Source organism: Dermacentor variabilis, chromosome 7 (genome assembly GCF_050947875.1).
Source record: "Dermacentor variabilis isolate Ectoservices chromosome 7, ASM5094787v1, whole genome shotgun sequence".
Lineage (NCBI taxonomy): Eukaryota > Metazoa > Arthropoda > Arachnida > Ixodida > Ixodidae > Dermacentor > Dermacentor variabilis.
The window spans coordinates 156,445,443-156,465,148 of record NC_134574.1 but is presented as its reverse complement, the minus strand read 5'-3'; the positions used below and the strand labels follow the sequence as shown (position 1 = coordinate 156,465,148).

Sequence of the window (19,706 nt, the reverse complement as noted above, 5' to 3'; positions counted from 1 at the left end):
TAGAGTGTTGGCGAATGAAGAGAACGAAAAAAAAAATAAATAAAGAGAACCGCGATAAATGAGGGATGATTGACATGCGACGCCACTTTACCTTATCTTATAGAAAAATACTACCAGATTCGATGACCTGATAACAGGAACCACCATTGTCGGCACCCGTGACCGCCCTGCTTCAAGAAGGGTGCCCATAGCATCCATCCATCCGAATTTTTTTAAAACAGCACAGGCGGTTTTTAGAGTGAACTTTTCGTTGATTCTCCCTTCCCCCTCCCTCTTTGAAGATGCGGTGTGCTGTCTTCTGGTGTCTTGCATACTACGCAACTTGCGTCACTGGACAGGTGCCCGAATTGGCGACTAGGGCCATTGGCTATCTGAAATTGGGGCATGTGCCCCGTAGTACCTGGCCGAACAAATAACTTAAGGCACTATATGCGCAACTTGGCATGTGCAACTGAGGGGAAGGTAGCCAGGTTCGGTTCCCACTGCCGATATGCGTCGTGGTCCAGGTTGGCCTGGGTGTAGGGTACGGGCCAGGGTTCGAGGTACATCCAGTACGAGTGCGTTGATGCCAGCAATAACAATGAACTGGCATGTGCAACTGGGTGTGCGAACGTCCTTGGCCAAACTTCCAGGATGGGTACGTGGCACTGGGTAGGAGCCCGAGCGGCAAGCAGAACGAAAGGCAAGACGCGAAGTCGGCAACAGAAAAATGAAAGTCGGCTACGGAGAGGTGAAACGAGTTGGCATCAAAAAGCAGCCTAGCTGGGAGACAGTAGTGAACAGAATGGAAACCACCGAGAGAGAGAGGTATTTATTAGGATAGAAAAGCCGAGAGGTCGACATGAATCAATGTTCCGGCCTGCTACTCTACTCGGCGTTGGGGGAAGGGGAAAGGGTGTAGAAAAAAAAGAATAGAGAAGGCAGGCACGTTGATTATAAGAGCGTGCAGTGAGTTATATACGGAGAAGTGAAGTGGTGGCATTTCAGTAAACGTCAAAAGACAGCTTCGCTTATAACCGATTCCCACGTGTGTTTGGAATCTGCGGTTGTATTTATTTGTTATTATTTTTTTTATCTGTATGCCGACGGTGTGTATGCCGACATCTGCCAGTTGATTCCACGCTGCGCCTTAATTGCGTGCTCGACGAATCTCACGTGTATGTACAGTGATAATTTGTGATACCTGTTTCGTTCGTGCACTTCATCATTATCTCGTTGGACCCCGAGCGACGACGGATTGGATAGGTTGCCGCGCGGGGGTCTGCACTGTATGGCACGTGCACTTAAGCACGCGCCTTTTCTTTTTTTTTTCTTCTTTTTTTCCTCCCGTGCCTGTATTCCACCATTGTTTCCAACATGGGCGGAACGTGACTTTGAACAAAGGTTCGCTGTACGTGGAGGAAAAAAAAATTGTAATTAGCAGCCGTCGTCGAGGCTCTGACGGACGAGGGAAGCGTTGATTGACAAGAAAACGAGCTCCTCTGTGCCGTACCGACTGTTGCTAGCCCGAGTATACGCGGCTTTCCCAGCCGAGTTATTGGCGGTACAGCGTAGAAGCCGATATAGAGTAGGAAACTTTGCGTGATATGGCTGGGGTAGTGACGAATTTTTTTTTTTTTTTTTTTTCTTAGCGGTGGGAGCGTTTTGAGTGACTCTCGCTCAGCCTGTCCTTACTGGGGGTGCTTATTGCTTGTTTCTGTGCGCTCACGTGTGTTTTTCCAAGCGCGACAACAAAAACGAAAAAGAAAAGAAAGAAAGAAAGGAACAGGTCATGTCGCAGGTCGTGGGAGCTGGCACTGAGACTGAACATTCGACTTTCCCAAGATTTCGCACGAGCGAGATCTCCGAGCGCGGTATGAAGGAGCGACATTCTGGTACAGTGTTGCTTTCGATTGGGTGTTGCTTAAGCGTGGTGTACCGCGCGAATACCTGCTGAGATGTTAGGCGGTGGCATTGGAGTTCGTTCTCCCGCTGAACGAAGGCATCAACGTCGCAGGTTTGGCACCCGTCTGCAACGGCCTCATTTCGGTGAAGACTAAACACAAAATACGCCCGTTTAGTACGAGCGCCTATTTTTTTCTTTCTTTTTTACTGTTCTGATATGGTGATACATTTCCAAGTCACTAATGCACAAAGGCGCAGTTCATCACGCCATCTGTTGGAACCAACACCTGCGTGTATATGAATTAACGAAAGAAGCATTATAAATGTCACAAACACTACAGGTACAATACAGATACACAAGTGTCACATATGAGAGAGAAATTAGTGCATACCATGTCTACACATATGCATTGCACGTAACATGCAATGTTAATCTCTCCAGACAAAAAGAAAAAATGTTTTTAGAGAGAGAGAAAACTTTTTTTTATTGAAAAGTTATTAGCATGCATTTCTTATCCTCGTGTTTGAACGCAATATTGCAGCATCCAGCGCACCCTTTCTTTCATAGGTATACAGTAAGAGACCGAACTGAACGCTTGCCTAAAACGTGTGGTTATGGAGGACGCTCGGGGAGCGAACCCGTGACCTCGACCTTATTGCGTCAGGATGCCGTTGGTGCATTGAGCCACCGCGGCGAGTTCACAGTAACGTCATTCATGTAGCTTGTTAACGATGGTGCGTAAGTCAAGCCGTCGAAATAGATAGTGCCCATAAGGTGACGGCTATGACGTGTTTCCGGCTGCGCGATCACTTCCGGCGCATGCAGTCCGCAAAAGCATAGACTTCGAAGTGTGTTGCTGTTACTCTGAGCAAACCGTCGTGTATAGGCGTGGATTTGGACAACGCCTATAGAAAATGAGAGAGCGAAGGGTAGGGGCTATTTCACGCCCTTTTTGGAGCGCCTTCCTTTGCAGCACACAAGCATCATTCTACTCCAAATGGGAAAGAATAAAAAATAAATCATACCCCCAGAGCACGTTACAGATGCAAAACACAGTCTAAATGAACCACAACGCGCAGCGAAAAAACAAAAACTGATTAAGGTATCTCCTTAAGAGCTTGTTGAGAGAACAAGCCGTTAATCTCAAAAGGGCGTATCAGCTGCAAGACAGGTATACTATCTACATGGCATGATTAAGCCCAGGTCGCACGAGATTAGCGTCGTCGAGCTAACGGGTTTCGGTCGCCCACGGCGCAGGGTTGCGCGTAATATACGGCCTCTAAGCGCGCCTGGTCTATAGAAAAGGCCTCGCGGTAACCGCTGCGATAGCAAGCATACGTGCTATGGTTTGACCGCCAACTCGGCTCCAACCGTTTCAAAGTGCTACAAGGCCTGTTACGTTTTAAGAGTTAAGATATATTTTAAGGACCTGGCTATCGGCGCATGCAGCGACCACCTTCCGGCATCTCTCTCTCTCTCTCTCTCTCTCTCTCTCTCTCTAGCTCACGCACGCACACACACACACACACACACACACACACACACACACACACACACACACACACACACACACACACACACACACACACACACACATGCCTGCTGTCAAACACACGTGCCGTTCGTCCAGCGAACGATAAGCTCGACCCGATTTCGTGGAGGTATAGGTTGGCTGCTCGTATAGGAAGACTCGAAGACTGTCGCCACCGATAAGCCAGCAGAGCAACGCCGATAAGCCGCACAATGTGCGTCAACAAAACGCATCAAGCAGCAGGAACGGAAGCGAAACATTCCGTTTTTCTTTTTTTTTTTTTTTGAAACGTGGATTGGTCGTCGCCTGCGGCGTCCCCGCTTCCCATATAGGACGGTACGTTTTCATGGTCCACGTATCGGCGGCCGCTTCTTGCTTCTGTTTTAAGATCGCACGCTCGGGAGGTCTTCGTACCAAACTACTACGCGTTATCCAGGGTGTATGGTTAACCTCGCCGCCTTCCCTCCCCCTCCCCCCCCTCTCTCTATCTATCTAACTATCTATCCATAGTGTACAGCGCTAAGCGGCGGTGGCGTGGAACGGTGAAAGCACGTCGTCCACAACTTCTTCATCTTTCTTCTAAGACCCCGTCCTAAGTGTACCCAGTGTTTTCTTTTCCAGTCCTCCTGGCGATTTGCATAGCGCGATATAGAGCTGCGAGCCTCGTAGCGTATCTGCGTACCACCTGGGGTAAACCGTGAAATGAAAAATAGAGGGATCAACGAAGCTGACCGCTCGGACCCCTTCTTTTTCTTCTTCTTCTCCTTCAGGGACTGCGGGTATATACATAGTATCTGCATACTCGGTTTTCTCTTTAAGTATAGAAGGGGGGGGGGGGGGTCGCGGCGATTAAGTAAGAGACTCGCGTTGGGAGGACCAGGCATAAAGATTCGGCACAGACAACGCGGAGGCCATAAAATGGCTCGCTGGTCACATCGGCGCGTGTATGCGGTTGCGGTCAGTATGTGTGTACGACGTCGGGTTGGGTCTTTCGCTTATCACCGTGCGGGCTGCTCGCGTTCCTGCTCCTTATTTTTTATATTTTCTTTGTTCTTGCGTTGTTCTTGTTGTTGCTTTTTTTTTTCTTTCGGCGTGAGCAGCGAAGATCGACGCCCGCGATAAGAAAGTTGAGGAAGCGAAGTAGCACCGATGATGCCTTATAAAAGAGAACAGAATTGAAACGGTGAAAAAGGCAGTAAAAAAGGCAATAAAAAAGGGGAGTGGAGCAGAATTGCAGAGGTCCGAGAATCGGAAGTGTGCGGTGTACGCGTAGAGCATATGCGAAAGGGAATAAAAAAAATAAAAGGATAAAGATGCAGAGAAAGGGCGGTGGTGTATACTGGTTGCGACCGCGTCCTCGCAGGGTCAGCTACCGCACTTTCTGCCGTACAACCATGGGGGAGGCTTTTCACTTTATCGGTGTGTACATTTTTTTTTTTCACGTTGATAAATATATCCCCTCTTTCAATAAGTTCATTAGTGGGTCACTCATAAATTTGCCACACCAGTGTGCGGCTGTCATACACCGGTAGGATACTTCGCGTAAACTACATTCAAATTGCCACACGGAAAGCTACCGAGTGAAACTTATTTAAAAATGTTTTCAGCATGCGCCACCCATTTGGCACATGACATATGGTTGTGCGAGAACTCACCGTCACTTGTGCAAGGTTTCTCACTTCTTGGTAAGTTTCACCCATGGTTCGAGGAATCGCAGCTTACCCCTACGAAACAACAAGCGGTACGCGTACAGCCGGCGTACACTTACGTTAAATCATCGTCATTATCACCATTAATTACCTGTCACATCGCTCTCTTATTACCCCTCTCTCGCGCCAACCGACGTCATCATATACGAGCAAATTTGCTAACATTATCACACCACGTAATTTTCCGCCGCCCTCGACTGCGCTTTCCTTTTCTTGGCACCTATTCAGCAAGTTTAAGAGACCGCCAGCTATCTGGCTTTTTACGTGGCCGGTCCCACTCCATATCTTCACATTAATGTAAACTAGAATATCGGCGCTACCCCTAACATTTTACAGCGAAGCTGTTAGCCTCTCCATGGTAGGCATTTTTCGCGTCTGTCCGTGTGCAACAATTATCATCATGAGCAATGGCGCATACCCCCCTAGGCAAGCAAAAATACAATGGCTCATACCCCTAGTGATCTAGAGGCTACAAGCACTCAGCAAAGTAAAGCGAACAGTGCATACATTCATTTGAATCACACGTGTAACGTACGTATACAGAACAGTGTACGTCTCAACGAAGAACAATCTCGAAGCAAGCATCTGCCATCATCAGCAATTACTCATACCCCCGTAAGCAAGCAAAAAATGCGCATACGTATACCCCCGTAAAGCAGAGGCTGCAAGCACTCAGCAAAGTGAAGCGAAGAGTGAATACATTCATCGAAATCACCCATACACCACACAAAACAGCATACGTTTCAATGAAGAACAAGTTCAAAACAAGCATCTGAACCACCAATAAACACTCCCGTCAGCAGCTGCAGTGGTGGTTTTGCAACAGCTTCGCCGGACATCCACTTTCGCAGGGCCGGGATGTCGAGCAAATTTTTGTTTTTCATTTCATTGCTCGTTGCGCAGTTTTTGCGTCTTCTCAAACTTCTTTTATAATCTCCAAGTTTCCAGCCCCATATGTGAGTATACCGGTAGAATGCGACGACTGGTCACTTGCTGCTGTCGCCTGGCTAGTTTGGGATACGGACATCGGAAGTGGAATCGATGGCAGAATACCAGTTCTGCCGTCGCTTTAACGACGGACGATATTTTTCACGATCCAAGACCGTCGTGAGTAACGTTAACCATGGCAAGCTGATCCTGTTGCAGAAGTCGCAATGATATTCTGTTGCGCCTCGACAGGAAGTCTACTGAAATCAACAAAAAAGTCTGAACATGGGGCATCATCATCATCATCATCATCATCATCATCATCATGAGCCTGGTTACGCCCACTGCAGGGCAAAGACCTCTCCCATACTTCTCCAACTACCCCAGTCATGTACTAATTGTGGCCATGTCGTACTTGCAAACTTGTTAATCTCATCCGCCCACCTAACTTTCTGCCGTCCCATGCTACGCTTCCCTTCCTTTGGAATCCAGTCCGTAACCCTTAATGACCATCGGTTATCTTCCCTCCTCATTACATGTCCTACCCATGCGCATTTCTTTTGTACATGGGGCAGGTGTTCACAAAACACTCATAACGCTATAGGATATTTCGTAGGAGCATAGCCTTGGTGGGGACATATCATAAGACAATACCGCTAGCCAATAGGTCATCTCCGAAACATGGTGGCTGTGACGTATTTACGGCTTCTGCAATGGCTTTCGATGCACATAGCCAGCAAAACCATAACCCTCTAAATCGGTTTCTCTTGCCCAGAGGCAGCCGTCGCTAGGGCGTGGATTGCGACACCAGTAATGGCAGAGAGCACTTACGAAGGAAAAGATTTGCCAATTTGGCCTCAGATAGTTTGTAACGACTTTCGCAAGGGCTCAGAACAGAGTCAACAAAAAAAAACATAACCGATTTTCTACGATGAATTCTGTAAGGATCTTATCAAGGATTGTCGTTTCTTTAGATCATTTCTCTGCGGCTTCCAGCGCTTCACTGTTCACCCGCTGTAATGGTTCGGCATTAGAAAATTTGCTATAAAATTTCCTTTGTGTTGCGGTTTAATTTTTGTTGCGTTCATTGGAGTTTCTGTTGAAACGCAATCGAGTTTCCTACACGATTGTTGTAAGGCTGTTCCTCTCTCTCGGTTCCTGTCGATCTTTGAAAGAACTTGAAGTGATCTTTCTTTTTTTAACAGTCTACAGCTGCGGCTTGCAAGGCGTAAAATGCGGCACGACACGCATTCGGAAGTCACAAAACCCTCCGCGCTGCCGGCGGCAGCCCATAGCGACTTTGAAGTCCGAGCGCGATCGCCAAACTCTTGACCCTTCTTCGCCGCGAGATCTAATCGGCGCGTCTATACCCGCGACACGCAAGAAGCAAAGAGTATGTACAAACGAAAACAGGAACCTGTCCGCCGCCACAGACCGGGACAGTTAATAGTCGCGGCTTGCGTGACCGGTAAACTTTAGACTGTGCCCCATAACTTACACATTGTATACACATTATGTGGTTCCGAGTTCGTCGGGGTCCATTCGTTCTCTCAACCCCCGTCTGTCGTTGCTTCGTACATACCACATGTCTCACGTCACTTCTGTCAAAATGCAAAAATGTGCAAGTGCCACGTAGCTGGACAGAGAACCAAGATAATGTTGTTTGCCGTCGCTGTGAGTAAGTTACGTAATTAATTACGTAATTAGGTATTATTAATTAATGAACTGCCCAAGTGTTATATTCAGAGCAAGAAAGCGTTAGTGAGAAAACTGTAGACCGCCTTGAAGGAAGTTTTTTTTTTTGTTACAAACATGAATGAAAGAGGCCCGCGAAAACCGACAAAAACCCTTTCTCGCGTTTTTCAGGCTTTCTTTGCGGCTTTCAATACATCTTATGTCGCACGTATCGAGCGACAGATAGCTGGATCGGGATTTTTTTTAAGCATTGTCAAACATTTTTCGCATTGACACTCTTGCTATGAGTACAGTATTTAATGAAGCTGAATAACTAATTATAAGTCATTATGTAATTAGGCGAAATACGAAAATATATATGTAGTCTAACGTTCTCCAAACGTGTGAAACGTGCCGAATGGAGGTCCACAAGGTACATTGCCGGTCGACGTTTGGTTTGTTGGTCTTGCACGTGGAAAGGGGGTACAAACAGCGCGTAAGATGAGGACTAAGAAAGATCGATAAGACAGCGCGGGTGTTGTCGATGTTTCTTATAGCCCTCGATGAAGTCTTATAATTTCAGCGCGACACCTTAAATTAAGGGATTTGATGTCCCTGAAGTTGCACGATGGACTACGACGGACGTCGTTGTGGAGGACTACGGATTAACTTCGATCACCCGGGGTTTGTTGACGTGCGCCCAACGCACGGTACACACGAGCGTTTCTTTTGCATTCCGCCCCCATCGAAACGCGGCAACCGGTGACCGGTACCGAACCGGAGACCTAGCTCCTAGTCAGCAACCACTCATTCATAGTCTGTCATATATACCGCGGCGGCGTTTGTTAATTAAATACCATCGCTAGCTGCAATACGAGTTATGCTCGCTTCGGTTGAACACGGACAGTTTCCTATAAGGGGTTGCATGACCATCGCTGCCCCTACGCACTCTGCAAGCCTTCTAACGTCCGAAATGTACGAGAAAAAAGAAATGTACGAAAGCCTGCTCATTCCTCATTGGAATGTCCGACACACCGATCTATGACTCGTGTAACTGTGAAGAGACGATTGAGCACGTGTTGCGTTTCTGTGATCTCTATGACAACGCACGCGACGTTCTTCAGAGCGTGTTAAGCCGATTACATAACAGACCATTTCCAGAGACTAAGATTCTCGGACCGCGGCCGCATGCGTCACAGGCTTACAAAGCGACGCGGACACTGCTACGTCTCATGAAAGCAACTGACCTCGGTGTCCGCTTATAGGCGTGAAGTTATGGACATTCGCACGTATTCACATCGATAGTGCCTTCCTCCCTCCCTCTCCTTTCTTTTCTTCCCTTACACCCCTTACCCGGTGTAGGGTAGCAAACCAGACGTGCGTCTGGTCGACCTGTCTACATTTCCTTCCTTCCTTCCTTCCTCCTCCTCCTCCTCCTCCTCCTCCTCCTCCTCCAATGTCCAAGTTTACTATGAGTTTACCCTATCTTAAAGCTAGGAATGGAGGTGTCTGCACTTTACGATCCAGGGGAGGCACACACGCGGGCCCTCGTCAGGCAGCCAAAAAGGCCGGCGGGTCTGCTGTGTACGTTACGCCGTTATAGAGTGACCGGGGGTGGCTCACCACCGCGATTTCCGGCTCCTTCTCGTCGACGAGACGTGACTCTCATTCCAACCCACGTGCAGGCGGTCTAAATAAAATACGCGGCCCACCGCGTTCGCGGTGGCTGTACGCGACAGCGCGGCATGCCGCCAGAGGTCTCCGCGTATATCCGGAATGCGCGTCTCGTTTTCGTGCCTTTGTGTCGCCTTCTGCTGTTCATTTGTCTATGGCGGGCTGTCCGATCGTAAAAAAACGTATCCCATAATGTTACCGTATAAGCATGCATCTGCCATGGAGTAATCGTACTATGGGGCGGGTGCTGGCGAGCAGGTATCGGTATATGCAGGCATACGACTCAGTTATATAGGAGAAATAAACGGACCGAATTAACGAATGTGTTTCTTTTCTTTTTTTTTTTTACGTAAGAACCCTTGGTCGTTGACCGGTATTCTTTGCCAATAATCAGTGATCGATCGCGATTGCTCCGCGTCCACTCTTTCGAGACATATTTTTTAGTGGTAGGGAGTGCACTGGGGGGGGGGGGGGGGATACGGGTCCCGTTATTACTTGGCGAACTTGCGCCCGCGAGGCAAAGTGCAACGCGAGGATGATAATGGCGATTCCGGTCGCGCATTCGACGACCGTCGCATGTAAATGACCTTGCGCGAGCGAGTCTATCCGCTCTCTATACGCGCGGAATCGTCAGTTCAAGTGCCAAGGTGGTGCTGCATGGCCCCTTTTCGTGAATGCACTAAAGGCCCCAATTTGCAGAGCTTCTGTAGTGAATACTTCTTTTTTACTTTCATCTCCGCCCCCCCCCCAACACACACACACACACACACACACACACACACACACACACACACACACACACACACACACACACACACACACACACACACACACACACACTCACACACACACACACTCACACACACACACACACACACACACACACACACACACACACACACACACACACACACACACACACACACACACACACACACACACACACACACATATATATATATATATATTCTGATAAACGTGACTTTGACTTGGGCACCCCCCTAATTTCGCACGTTCATCTATTATACTCGTGCAAAAAAAGGATTGCTGAATGGGGCACGTGCTACATACTGGAAGTAGGCTGTTCGGCTCTGTTACGTTGCCCACAACAAGATGGCCGACCACTCGCTTGCGGCAGCGTTGATTCCACGGTTATACGCCTTGCAATCGGGGAGCATATTTCATAAGGAAGCGATGGTGGCAGTGACAACTGTACCAGTTCGCGCGCTACTGCTCTATCTCCGTTTTCGCGATGACGATCTTGTGCAGGTCGAACTAGACGTGCGGGGAAGCGGACTCGCGGAAATTCGCGCGTCGCTTATTAATTCGGCGAGAGCTTGCCCGCATCGCTATGTGTATACAGCCCGAACAGTATGCGGAAAACGCGCGGACGCGACATTGCGCGCTGAGCCCTCTCAATGAGGACATTCGCCGTTAATCTTTGCGACGTAATGTCCGGCACATTTTTTGAGGCTTACGAGGACGGGCGATAATGTGTATGCAAGGCATGCCGACACTTTGCACGTGGCCGGCACGCAAAGTCCAACGTGGCCACGCAGGCGCGCTCAAGGCGCCGCTGCGTGAAGGGCTGCACGCTTCATATTCTGAACGCTGCGCACACTTCCTCTTATCTGACGCCATGATCCCCCGACTCCGTTAATGTTAAGTACGTGCTTCTTCGGGCAGGGCTGCACGGAGTCGTTACGGTATACGCTTGGCCGCGCAGTCCTTCTTCGTATCGATGCACTTGCGTATGAAACGTCTTCATTCATGGAGTCCTTATTTGATGTTCGCTATGTTTACTTCGTACTTATTCTACTTGCTATTTTGAGGAAGTGGTTAGGGCAAAAACAGTGTACGTTGTGGTTTATTTTCATTTCGAATACGTGCTAGTTTAGTTTTTCTATCTCATGACATGTAGTGTTGAGAGAGAGAGAGCAAATGATAAATGAAAGGTAGGGAGGTTAACCAAGACCGAGCCCGGTTGGCTGCCCTAAACTGGGGAAAGGGAAAAGGGGACGGAAAGATTAAAAGAAGTGTTGAAGTATTTGTTTTGCTTACGTCCTCACTTGGGTATATGTGAGTGCGTGTGCGTGTTAAATAAGTTCATGTTAAAAACACAAGATTTGTTTGTTTGTTTGTTTTCGTATCGCGAACTTATAAAACCGCGGCGCCACTGTTTTGTTTTCGTTGTTACGCGGGCGTTTACAAAAAAACAAAAACAAAAGAACACTGAGGCCAGGATTCGAAAGCGCGATCTCGCGCTAAACGGCAGCACGCCATAACCTCACTGATCGAGACGCCGTGGCTGACAGCGAGAAAAACTTGGCCTTTCAGCTCGTCGTGCTTTGGTAGCCGGGAGCTCTGTCGCTGCTGCGCGCTTTAACGGGTGGCGGCGGCGGCAAACGTGATCGTCGGTAGCGAGTGCACATCTCGGCAAGAATGAACGACAGGCGAAAAAAAAAAAAAAAAACGCGCTAGAGAAAACAGGAACGGGAGCATGCGAACGGCTGTGCCGAACGAAATGCGAGAAAGAAAGCACAAAAAAGAAAGAGAGAAGACACGAGAGGGCGCTCGCTGCTCAGTTCGTGCCACCGGCGCTTCATGGCTCGTTAGCGGGTCGGTCACGCCCCCATGGCCACGCCCACGCAGCTACGCGCAGGTAAGCACGCACGCTCGGCTGTGGGCACGCGCGCGCGCTTACAGCGCGAGAAAAGGTGTGTGTTGTGTGCGCGCGCACGGGATCGCACGGGAGGCATGGCCGGCCGAGCGGCAGCGATGCCGGAGGCGCTGGTTTGAAGTTCGGCTTTCTTCGCGACTTGCGCTATAAGGAGTCTATGAGAAGTCCGCTGATGATATACGCTGTGTAAGGCTGTTGCGTTGGTTTTGCACTGAAAGTAATTATCAACACGGAGAAATAATAAAGCACACAGAGCACGCAGCATCGATGGTTCGCACTGACGTCATCCCATCCATCTATACATCCACCTGTTGCGGCTGAAACGCCCGTGCACCATGCATTGGGCGCACGTTAAAGAACCCCAGGTGGTCAGGGTTAACCTGGAGGGCCCCACTACGGCGTGCCTCATTAATCAGATTGCGGTTGTGGCGCGTAATACCCAAGAATTTAATTAATTTTGTTACTGCGCGTGCTCCTTGTGGTACTGCATAATTATGTGCCAGGGGATGAACGCGTCGCTTCATGTCACCGTCGTGCTGCGGAGTAGCGTGCTAAGCGTATGGCAAGGCACACATTATTCGGCCAACCATTGAATAATGTTTCCTTCTTCCCAGCATGGCATGGTTGCGATGAGGTGTTTCCGCCTCTTGCAGTCGCTTCCGGCGCATAAAGATTGGAAAAGCGTAGCCTTCGAGACCCGTTTCTGCTCCTACGCTGAAGTGGTCGCTGAAAGTTGGATTTGCACACACCACTTGTACGATGTACTTTCTTCTTTTTTTTTTCGGTACAGCGCCAGCAGCGCAGTGGAAGGCACGCACGGGGTCTTTATATAGCGTCCGTGACGTCATGCGAAAGCTATCTTTTCTGTGTTGGGCTCGTTGGATGGGCATAGCGTGAGTGCGCGGGAAATGAATAGATCAGAGAAGACACGGCTCTGTGTTTGGTCTGGTTCGAAAGACGTGCCTTGTTTCACGAGTCGGGAAAAGATTACAAGCGCTGCCGAACGTCGCAATACATTCATCATCAGAAACTAACATTTCAGGGAACGAGTACTGAATGGCAGGTACTATATATATATATATATATATATATATATATATATATATATATATATATATATATATATATATATATATATATATATATATATATATATATATATATATATGTGTGTGTGTGTGTGTGTGTGTGTGTGTGTGTGGGTCAGCACTAAAGTGAACATCTAATGAACCAGCAAGAAAGGAAGAAACAATATAACTGGAACATTTATTTTCTCGCATTTTTACGGTAACGAAGTGGCTGTTACAATCAGCTGCGCATGTAACAATCAGCTGCGCAATCAGTTGCACATTTGGCAACCTTTGTTGCCAAATGTGCAATAATCGACGGCAGAATACTAAATGCGCAATCACTTCAACACTGGACCGTGTTGCTCAGCCATATTCCTGCACCTTGAAGGCAGCTACACGAGAAAGTGGGATATAAGGATAAAATAAAATTAAAAATAGAAGGGGGGGGGGGGCGAGGACGCATGGAGGCGTCCTTGGGCGACAAAGGCTCGCGCTCGCTGCGCGCTCTAATCCTGTGCACAATATTCACGTGTGTACTACACACTCTGCATACGCACGTGTCTCGTGAATCTTACCGCACGCAGAGCGGCTTTGCTGTACGTGAATGACGCGCCGACGAATTGTCGTGGTTAAAGCTATAAATGTACGCCGCAGTCTTCGGGCATGCACCCGCCCTGAGCCCCAGAGTAGGTCCGATGAATATATATATATATATATATATATATATATATATATATATATATATATATATATATATATATATATATATATATATATATTCGGTAAGAGCGACTATGCCTTGTTTAGTCAGCGACGTTACTAACTTTACTTCTATACCAACTGCAGTTATACGAATCAGTGAATGCTGCGACAACTGGGTATAGTATAACTGCAATTTAACAACCTTTCTTTTTTGCTTGCTCCAACCATCGTGCCTTATTTTATTTACATTGAATAAAGTTTTACTCTCTCTCTCTCTTTTTTGCTTTTCCCCATAGAAGTGCGGGGTCTCCGAAGAAATTAAGAGAAAAATAAATAAGTACAACCACAGAAAGCATTCAGACACGTGTTCGAGCTAAAGAAGTTGTGCGTCCCGAAGCGAGGCGTACGACCTTCCCATATTCTTAAATATATATACGGCCTTTCGATGTTCACGTGGCTCTCTGTGTAATCCAAGAACGGGAGCTTTTTGAAAGGAAACGGCGTGCTAAGTTTTGGGAGTGCCACCTCGGCTTGCACGTGGGTTCTGCGGTGCATTTTACTGCAGAGGGGAGAGGCCTTCGGCTCTTAACGGGCAGTCCTCCCAATGTGGAAGACACTTGATCCTTCTTTGGTCACGTGACGCGCCCCCTGGTCAGCCGCGATCAATGGAGCGGGCGTCGTTGCCCAACCCACATCGCCTGGGTTTGCCGGCTTGTCCTTGAGGATTTCTAAACGCCGGTACGTTTTTATTATTTTATTTTTATTATTATTGGCAAGGGAAGTAAAGTCAAGGGAAGTACACCTACGCTATACTCAAACTCTTGCGGTGAATGTTTTCTTCTCGCTTGTCATTCTGAAATCGCCTCCAGGTGCTGGAAGAAAACCATTGAGATGTACGGCGTAGTAGACTCTTACATAGAGCATTCGTTCGGTATTGGTTGTCGATTGTAAAAGCTTATTTGTGTGTGTGTGTGTGTGTGTGTGTGTGTGTGTGTGTGTGTGTGTGTGTGTGTGTGTGTGTGTGTGTGTGTGTGTGTGTGTGTGTGTGTGTGTGTGTGTGTGTGTGTGTGTGTGTGTGTGTGTGTGTGTGCCTTGAGGCAAATTTGATTTGATTCCGTTATTAATGAAGTGATTTTACGTATACATTGTGGCCTCGCTTGAAAGGCAGTACTCATTTAGTATATTAGTGGGTTGGAGCAGCATTTGTTTACCTGAGGGTTTGGGGTTGGGGGCTCGAATGGAGCGGTGTGTGGGAGGGAGGGGGAGGGGGGTAGCATAGCAATAATTTCAATTCATACCAGCACCGATAACATCCGAGATTCGCCGTGTGAAGGCTTGCAGGCAAGTTGTGTGCACAATGATGTCCTTTGAACACCTGATATCAGTCAGTGCTTTTCACGTAATTCTTTACCAAGTGCCGTCCTTCTGTTACATTCTTTTTTTACAATCTGGGTATTAACGACTCATACGGTGATTTTAACAGTACACTTGCACAGAAATGTCATTCCTACAACAGGGCACAGGAACACACTACCCTTACTGGCTTGGTCCTCATGCTGCATTTATCCATGATGACACCGAAATAAAAAATGAAAGAAAAGGAGAGAAAACCCTATGCATCACAATTTAGTCTCGGGAAATGCCCGAAATTTTATTCCAGGCCATCGGGATTTGAGTTATAGCCGTATTCCAGTCCACCATGTCATTGAATGTTTTTACGGCACTTACTCGGCGATCATCAAAGGTTGTCCGAGCTACAGCGGGAGCATGAAATGTTGTCTGAGGGCGTGCTTGTATTGTAACCTACGCTTAGCACTTCAGAAAACGACCTCCGAGATTGGTGGGGCGCGCAAGGATAGAGCGCGCTGCCCAATCTCGGAGGCAATGCGCATAGCCAATCAGTTCCGCGGAAGGTTGAAGGTGGAGCGCAAGGGGGTGGCGCGCAAGGTGGAGGGACCCGCGAGGCTGCAAAAGCTTTGTGCTGGTTCCTTCGTTCAAGTGTCAGTGTGTAGCTTCGTCGGTTTCTTCGCGCTACCCTGTGGTGCATGACAATTTTCCGTTTCATGTGTGGGCGGTGGTGCATAAAACATGTGTCTATGACGTCTTTCGGGCTCTGCAATCGCTTCTGGCGCATACCTGCCGCAAGAGCATCGCCTTCGAGATTTGTTTCTATTATTACGAGGGAGCAGTCGATGGGCGCTGGATTGGGCCACCACCTATGTATTATACAGCGCTATCGGTATAGTTCGCTTTTATTTTGGAAAGACAGCGTTACGCATCATGTTTATTCGAAATACGCGTGTAATTAAGGCGTCTAGAAAACTCGGGAGGCTCAGTGGCGTGTCTTTGCATTATTTCTTTTCCTCTTCAAGGTATTCTTGTGTTTTAACAGTTTCGTTTCTTTTATCTTTCCTCTGCAGACGATGACGACGCCTTTGTATCCAAGGATGCCGTCCTCAAAGCGTCGCCGACGCGCGAGGGTGAGTCTTGAATCGATCCTTCCGCGCGCACAAGTAGTCCGAACTAGGTCTAAGCGGACGCGGAAGCCACGGCAGACAAGAGCAGCGATTGTGCACTGATGAAGACGCCGTAGTTAACATCCGTAAAGTTAATAAGTGGGCTGACTGACTTTTGCTGCATATAGTGGCTGTTTACGTGCGCTCTCTTGAACGAACTGACGCAAGTAAAAGAAGAGAGAGAGAGAGAGAACATGGGGCCAAGTTTGTTTCCCAAATGTCGTTCTAAATCGAGCTTTTCTTTTTAATTTATTTTTGCTCTTCTTTCTTGGGGTTGGTGTTGGGATCGAATTTGTTTGTATTTTTTCTTTTATTGCTGTGTTTGGGGGTTCTGCAAATCAACGGGCTTAAACTGTGGGTGAGTAACGCGAATTGCTCACCACTGCGATGAGCGACGTGGCGAATTTATCCTATTGTCAGGAATATATTTCCAAGTCTCACAGTTTGTTCAATTGCGGCCGCGCCGAATGTCGTTGTTGTCACGTGCAAGCCATCAGAGCGCAGAAACTAAAACGCACACAAACGCACGCAGAGCGCTCGGTGGAAAGACATTAACTGATATGCCTAATTCATTTTAATGTACCCGATATTCAAGAAAAAGGGGGAGAGGGAGGAGGGTTGCGATATCGATCCGCTTTGAAGCGTTTGCTCTGTAGTGGTTCTGCACGCAAATGAAAACAAAAGAACATATATGAACAAGCAGTGAACGACCGCTCGCATCGCTGCGTACAAGGATATCTGTCGAACCTCGTTATAACAAACTCGCATCACATACGAAAATACATGCACTATAGCCGATATTCGTTATAAGCATATATGCATTGCATGACGATATTGGCAAAAACCAGTTTTGATCGACTTCGTTATATACAATAATTCGTTATATCTGCGTTCGTTACAACGAGGTTCGATCTATTGCTATAATTGTAACACAGAGCGCGCGCGCCTTTAATCTCATTGCGCTGATCAACATAAAACACAGCCAACGTGAATTTGCAACTGCGCGTTTCATATGTTAATGGTGAAGTTATTGGTCGGTGCGAAAACTGCTACGCTGCAATTCTTTTTTACAGCCTTCTCTACCGCACCTGGGTGAGACATTTGCGTTAATTGCTAAAATCAAATAGAACGAAAACGCGAAGCATACTACTTCGCGACCAGTCTACCGAAGTAAACGCTCTTGTAACGTGCACACATCTTCACGATGATCCTACAGTTCTTTTGACGCTGGGTTTGAACGTCACCGCTTTCTTAAGCACATTCCAATGCTGTCGGAGGGTGCAGCGATTTTCCCCCGGTGTGTCGCTCGACGGTTTAGTTTTCTTTTTTCTCCACTCTGTTGGCCCTTGGCTATTCCGGCATGCCGTTCTTATCTGTGTGTTTCCATGTGCCTTTGTGCCTATCTAATTTTTTTTCGCCCATTCTTAGAGAAAGAGGAGGTTGTGGAGTCGCTGGACATCTGACCGCTTGGCCGGGCAGTCTCCCCCCTTCTCCCCCACCTCACCCTCCCGGAGTGACCCTCTAAGTGCAAACTGCTCCTCGTGCGGGACATTTCCTCGCGGACGCTTTTTTTTTTCTCATTTTTTTACGTGACCTCTCGGGGACGGAATTCGAGCGCACTTTATGGCGCCGTTGTTGTCGGCTCGTCTCGGCTAGCGTCTGAGGACTGGATCGTGAGAAACTCAAGCGTTGGAAGCGGTATATACGCGTCACATTTGTTAACGAGTACATTTTACGCCAACTCGCGTCTTCACAGAATGGGTGAGAGCTGAGTTCGATCGTTGGTGCTTTGGAGAAGAGAGCTTATCGAAGGGACGAGAAAGGCGACACATGGGCGCATACTGACAAGAAGTTTTATTTGAAGAACATATACCACGAAGGAAGATGTCCAAATATCTAAAAACAAGTTTACTGCGATAACGAATAGGCCACGTAACAGCCAGAGTGAACAGCCCAGTCGCTTGATCAGGTGATCTTACTGTCCAGATAATTTTGCTCTTTATCGATTAATCTGAGTGACGGGAGTCCCAGAGAGGGGGGTGGGGGGTCCCTAGCTCCCATAAATCGCGTATGCTTCGGCAGTTTCGCGCGTTGTTTGGTATATGTGTCGCCCGATGATTTAACACTTAGCAAAAGCCGGAAAGGAAAAAAAAAACGAAATTCTTTGGTTTTACGTGCCAAGCCTATAGGATTTGATTACGAGGCACGCCGTCGTAAGGGATTCCGGATTAATTTTGACCATGCAATTTTGATCGTGCACCTAATGCACAGTACGCGGGCTTTGTTACAATTGACTCCCTATCGAAATTCGGCCGCCGCGGTCGGGATTCGATCCCGCGCCCTCGGGCTTAGTATATAGCCCAGTTGTGTAGCCGTGCATTACGCCACCACGGTGCATGGGCAAAATCCGGAGTACAACCGCACACGTGCGCCCATGTACTATCTCTCTTGCCCCGTGTGTATAGCGTAAGTGTATTTAATAAAGGGAAAATCGGACATCCACCCGTCCGATTTTCCCTTCATTAATTACTTCTCTCCACCCTGCGGGCTTCCGCAGAACTACTACGTCAAGCATGAGTGTATGCATGAGCTGCTGTGCCATCACACATGAGGGAAAACTAAGTGCTTTTAGAATTATGCGAAATAATGTGACAGTCCAGAATGGAGTGTCAGTGTGGCAACACACCACACGATGATGCATCTTAGCCTCGGTGTTTCTGCAAAGAAAAAAAAACTGTTTGTCTCTCTCTCTCTCTCTTCTACCGAGGCACGCGTGAGGAGATGCTTACTGTGTCTATGCACATGAAGATACTGCCTTTGGCATCTACTAGCGGCATTTAAAAGAAACAAAGAACTGATTTTTTTTTATTCGCGTTCGTAACATACCAGCCAGTAATATGAACAGGCTTGAAAATTCATTCACGGCGGCCGGATTTCGATGGGGGTGAAATGCGAAAACACCCGTGTATTTAGATTTAGGTGCCCGTTAAAGAAAGAACCCCAGGGGGTCGAAATTTCCGGAGCCCTCCACTACGGCGTGCCTCATAATCAGAAAGTGGTTTTGGCACGTAAAACTCCATAATTTTTTTTTGAAAAGTCATTAGTGTCCTTATGAGGTGCATTCTGGTCTCTGGAAGGTAAAGGAGCACGTTTGATGCCGAAATAAATTGAAAGATCCCTGACTGCTTCTCACGCTTCCTGGCAACTGTAGCTTATTATGTAACCGTAATAAATGTACACCGGGAATCTCTGGCGGCGAACGCTATGCACGAAGGCGGGGTTTCTGGTAGAACCGCGGCCTTTTGTGTGGGCTGATCCCGGAAGTATTGCACAGCCGT

The 19,706-nt window shown here is 47.7% G+C and overlaps 1 protein-coding gene across 2 annotated transcripts in view; it reads left to right on the top strand.

Moving 5' to 3' along the window:
- Window positions 1–19,706, top strand: part of Cph (BCL11 transcription factor chronophage) — a 662,450-nt gene that overhangs the window by 323,084 nt on the left and 319,660 nt on the right. For both annotated transcript variants that reach the window (XM_075699818.1, XM_075699819.1), the window contains exon 2: window positions 16,273–16,332. In XM_075699818.1, the coding sequence (XP_075555933.1) occupies window positions 16,273–16,332 (60 nt within the window). The remainder of the gene's footprint in view (window positions 1–16,272; window positions 16,333–19,706) is intronic.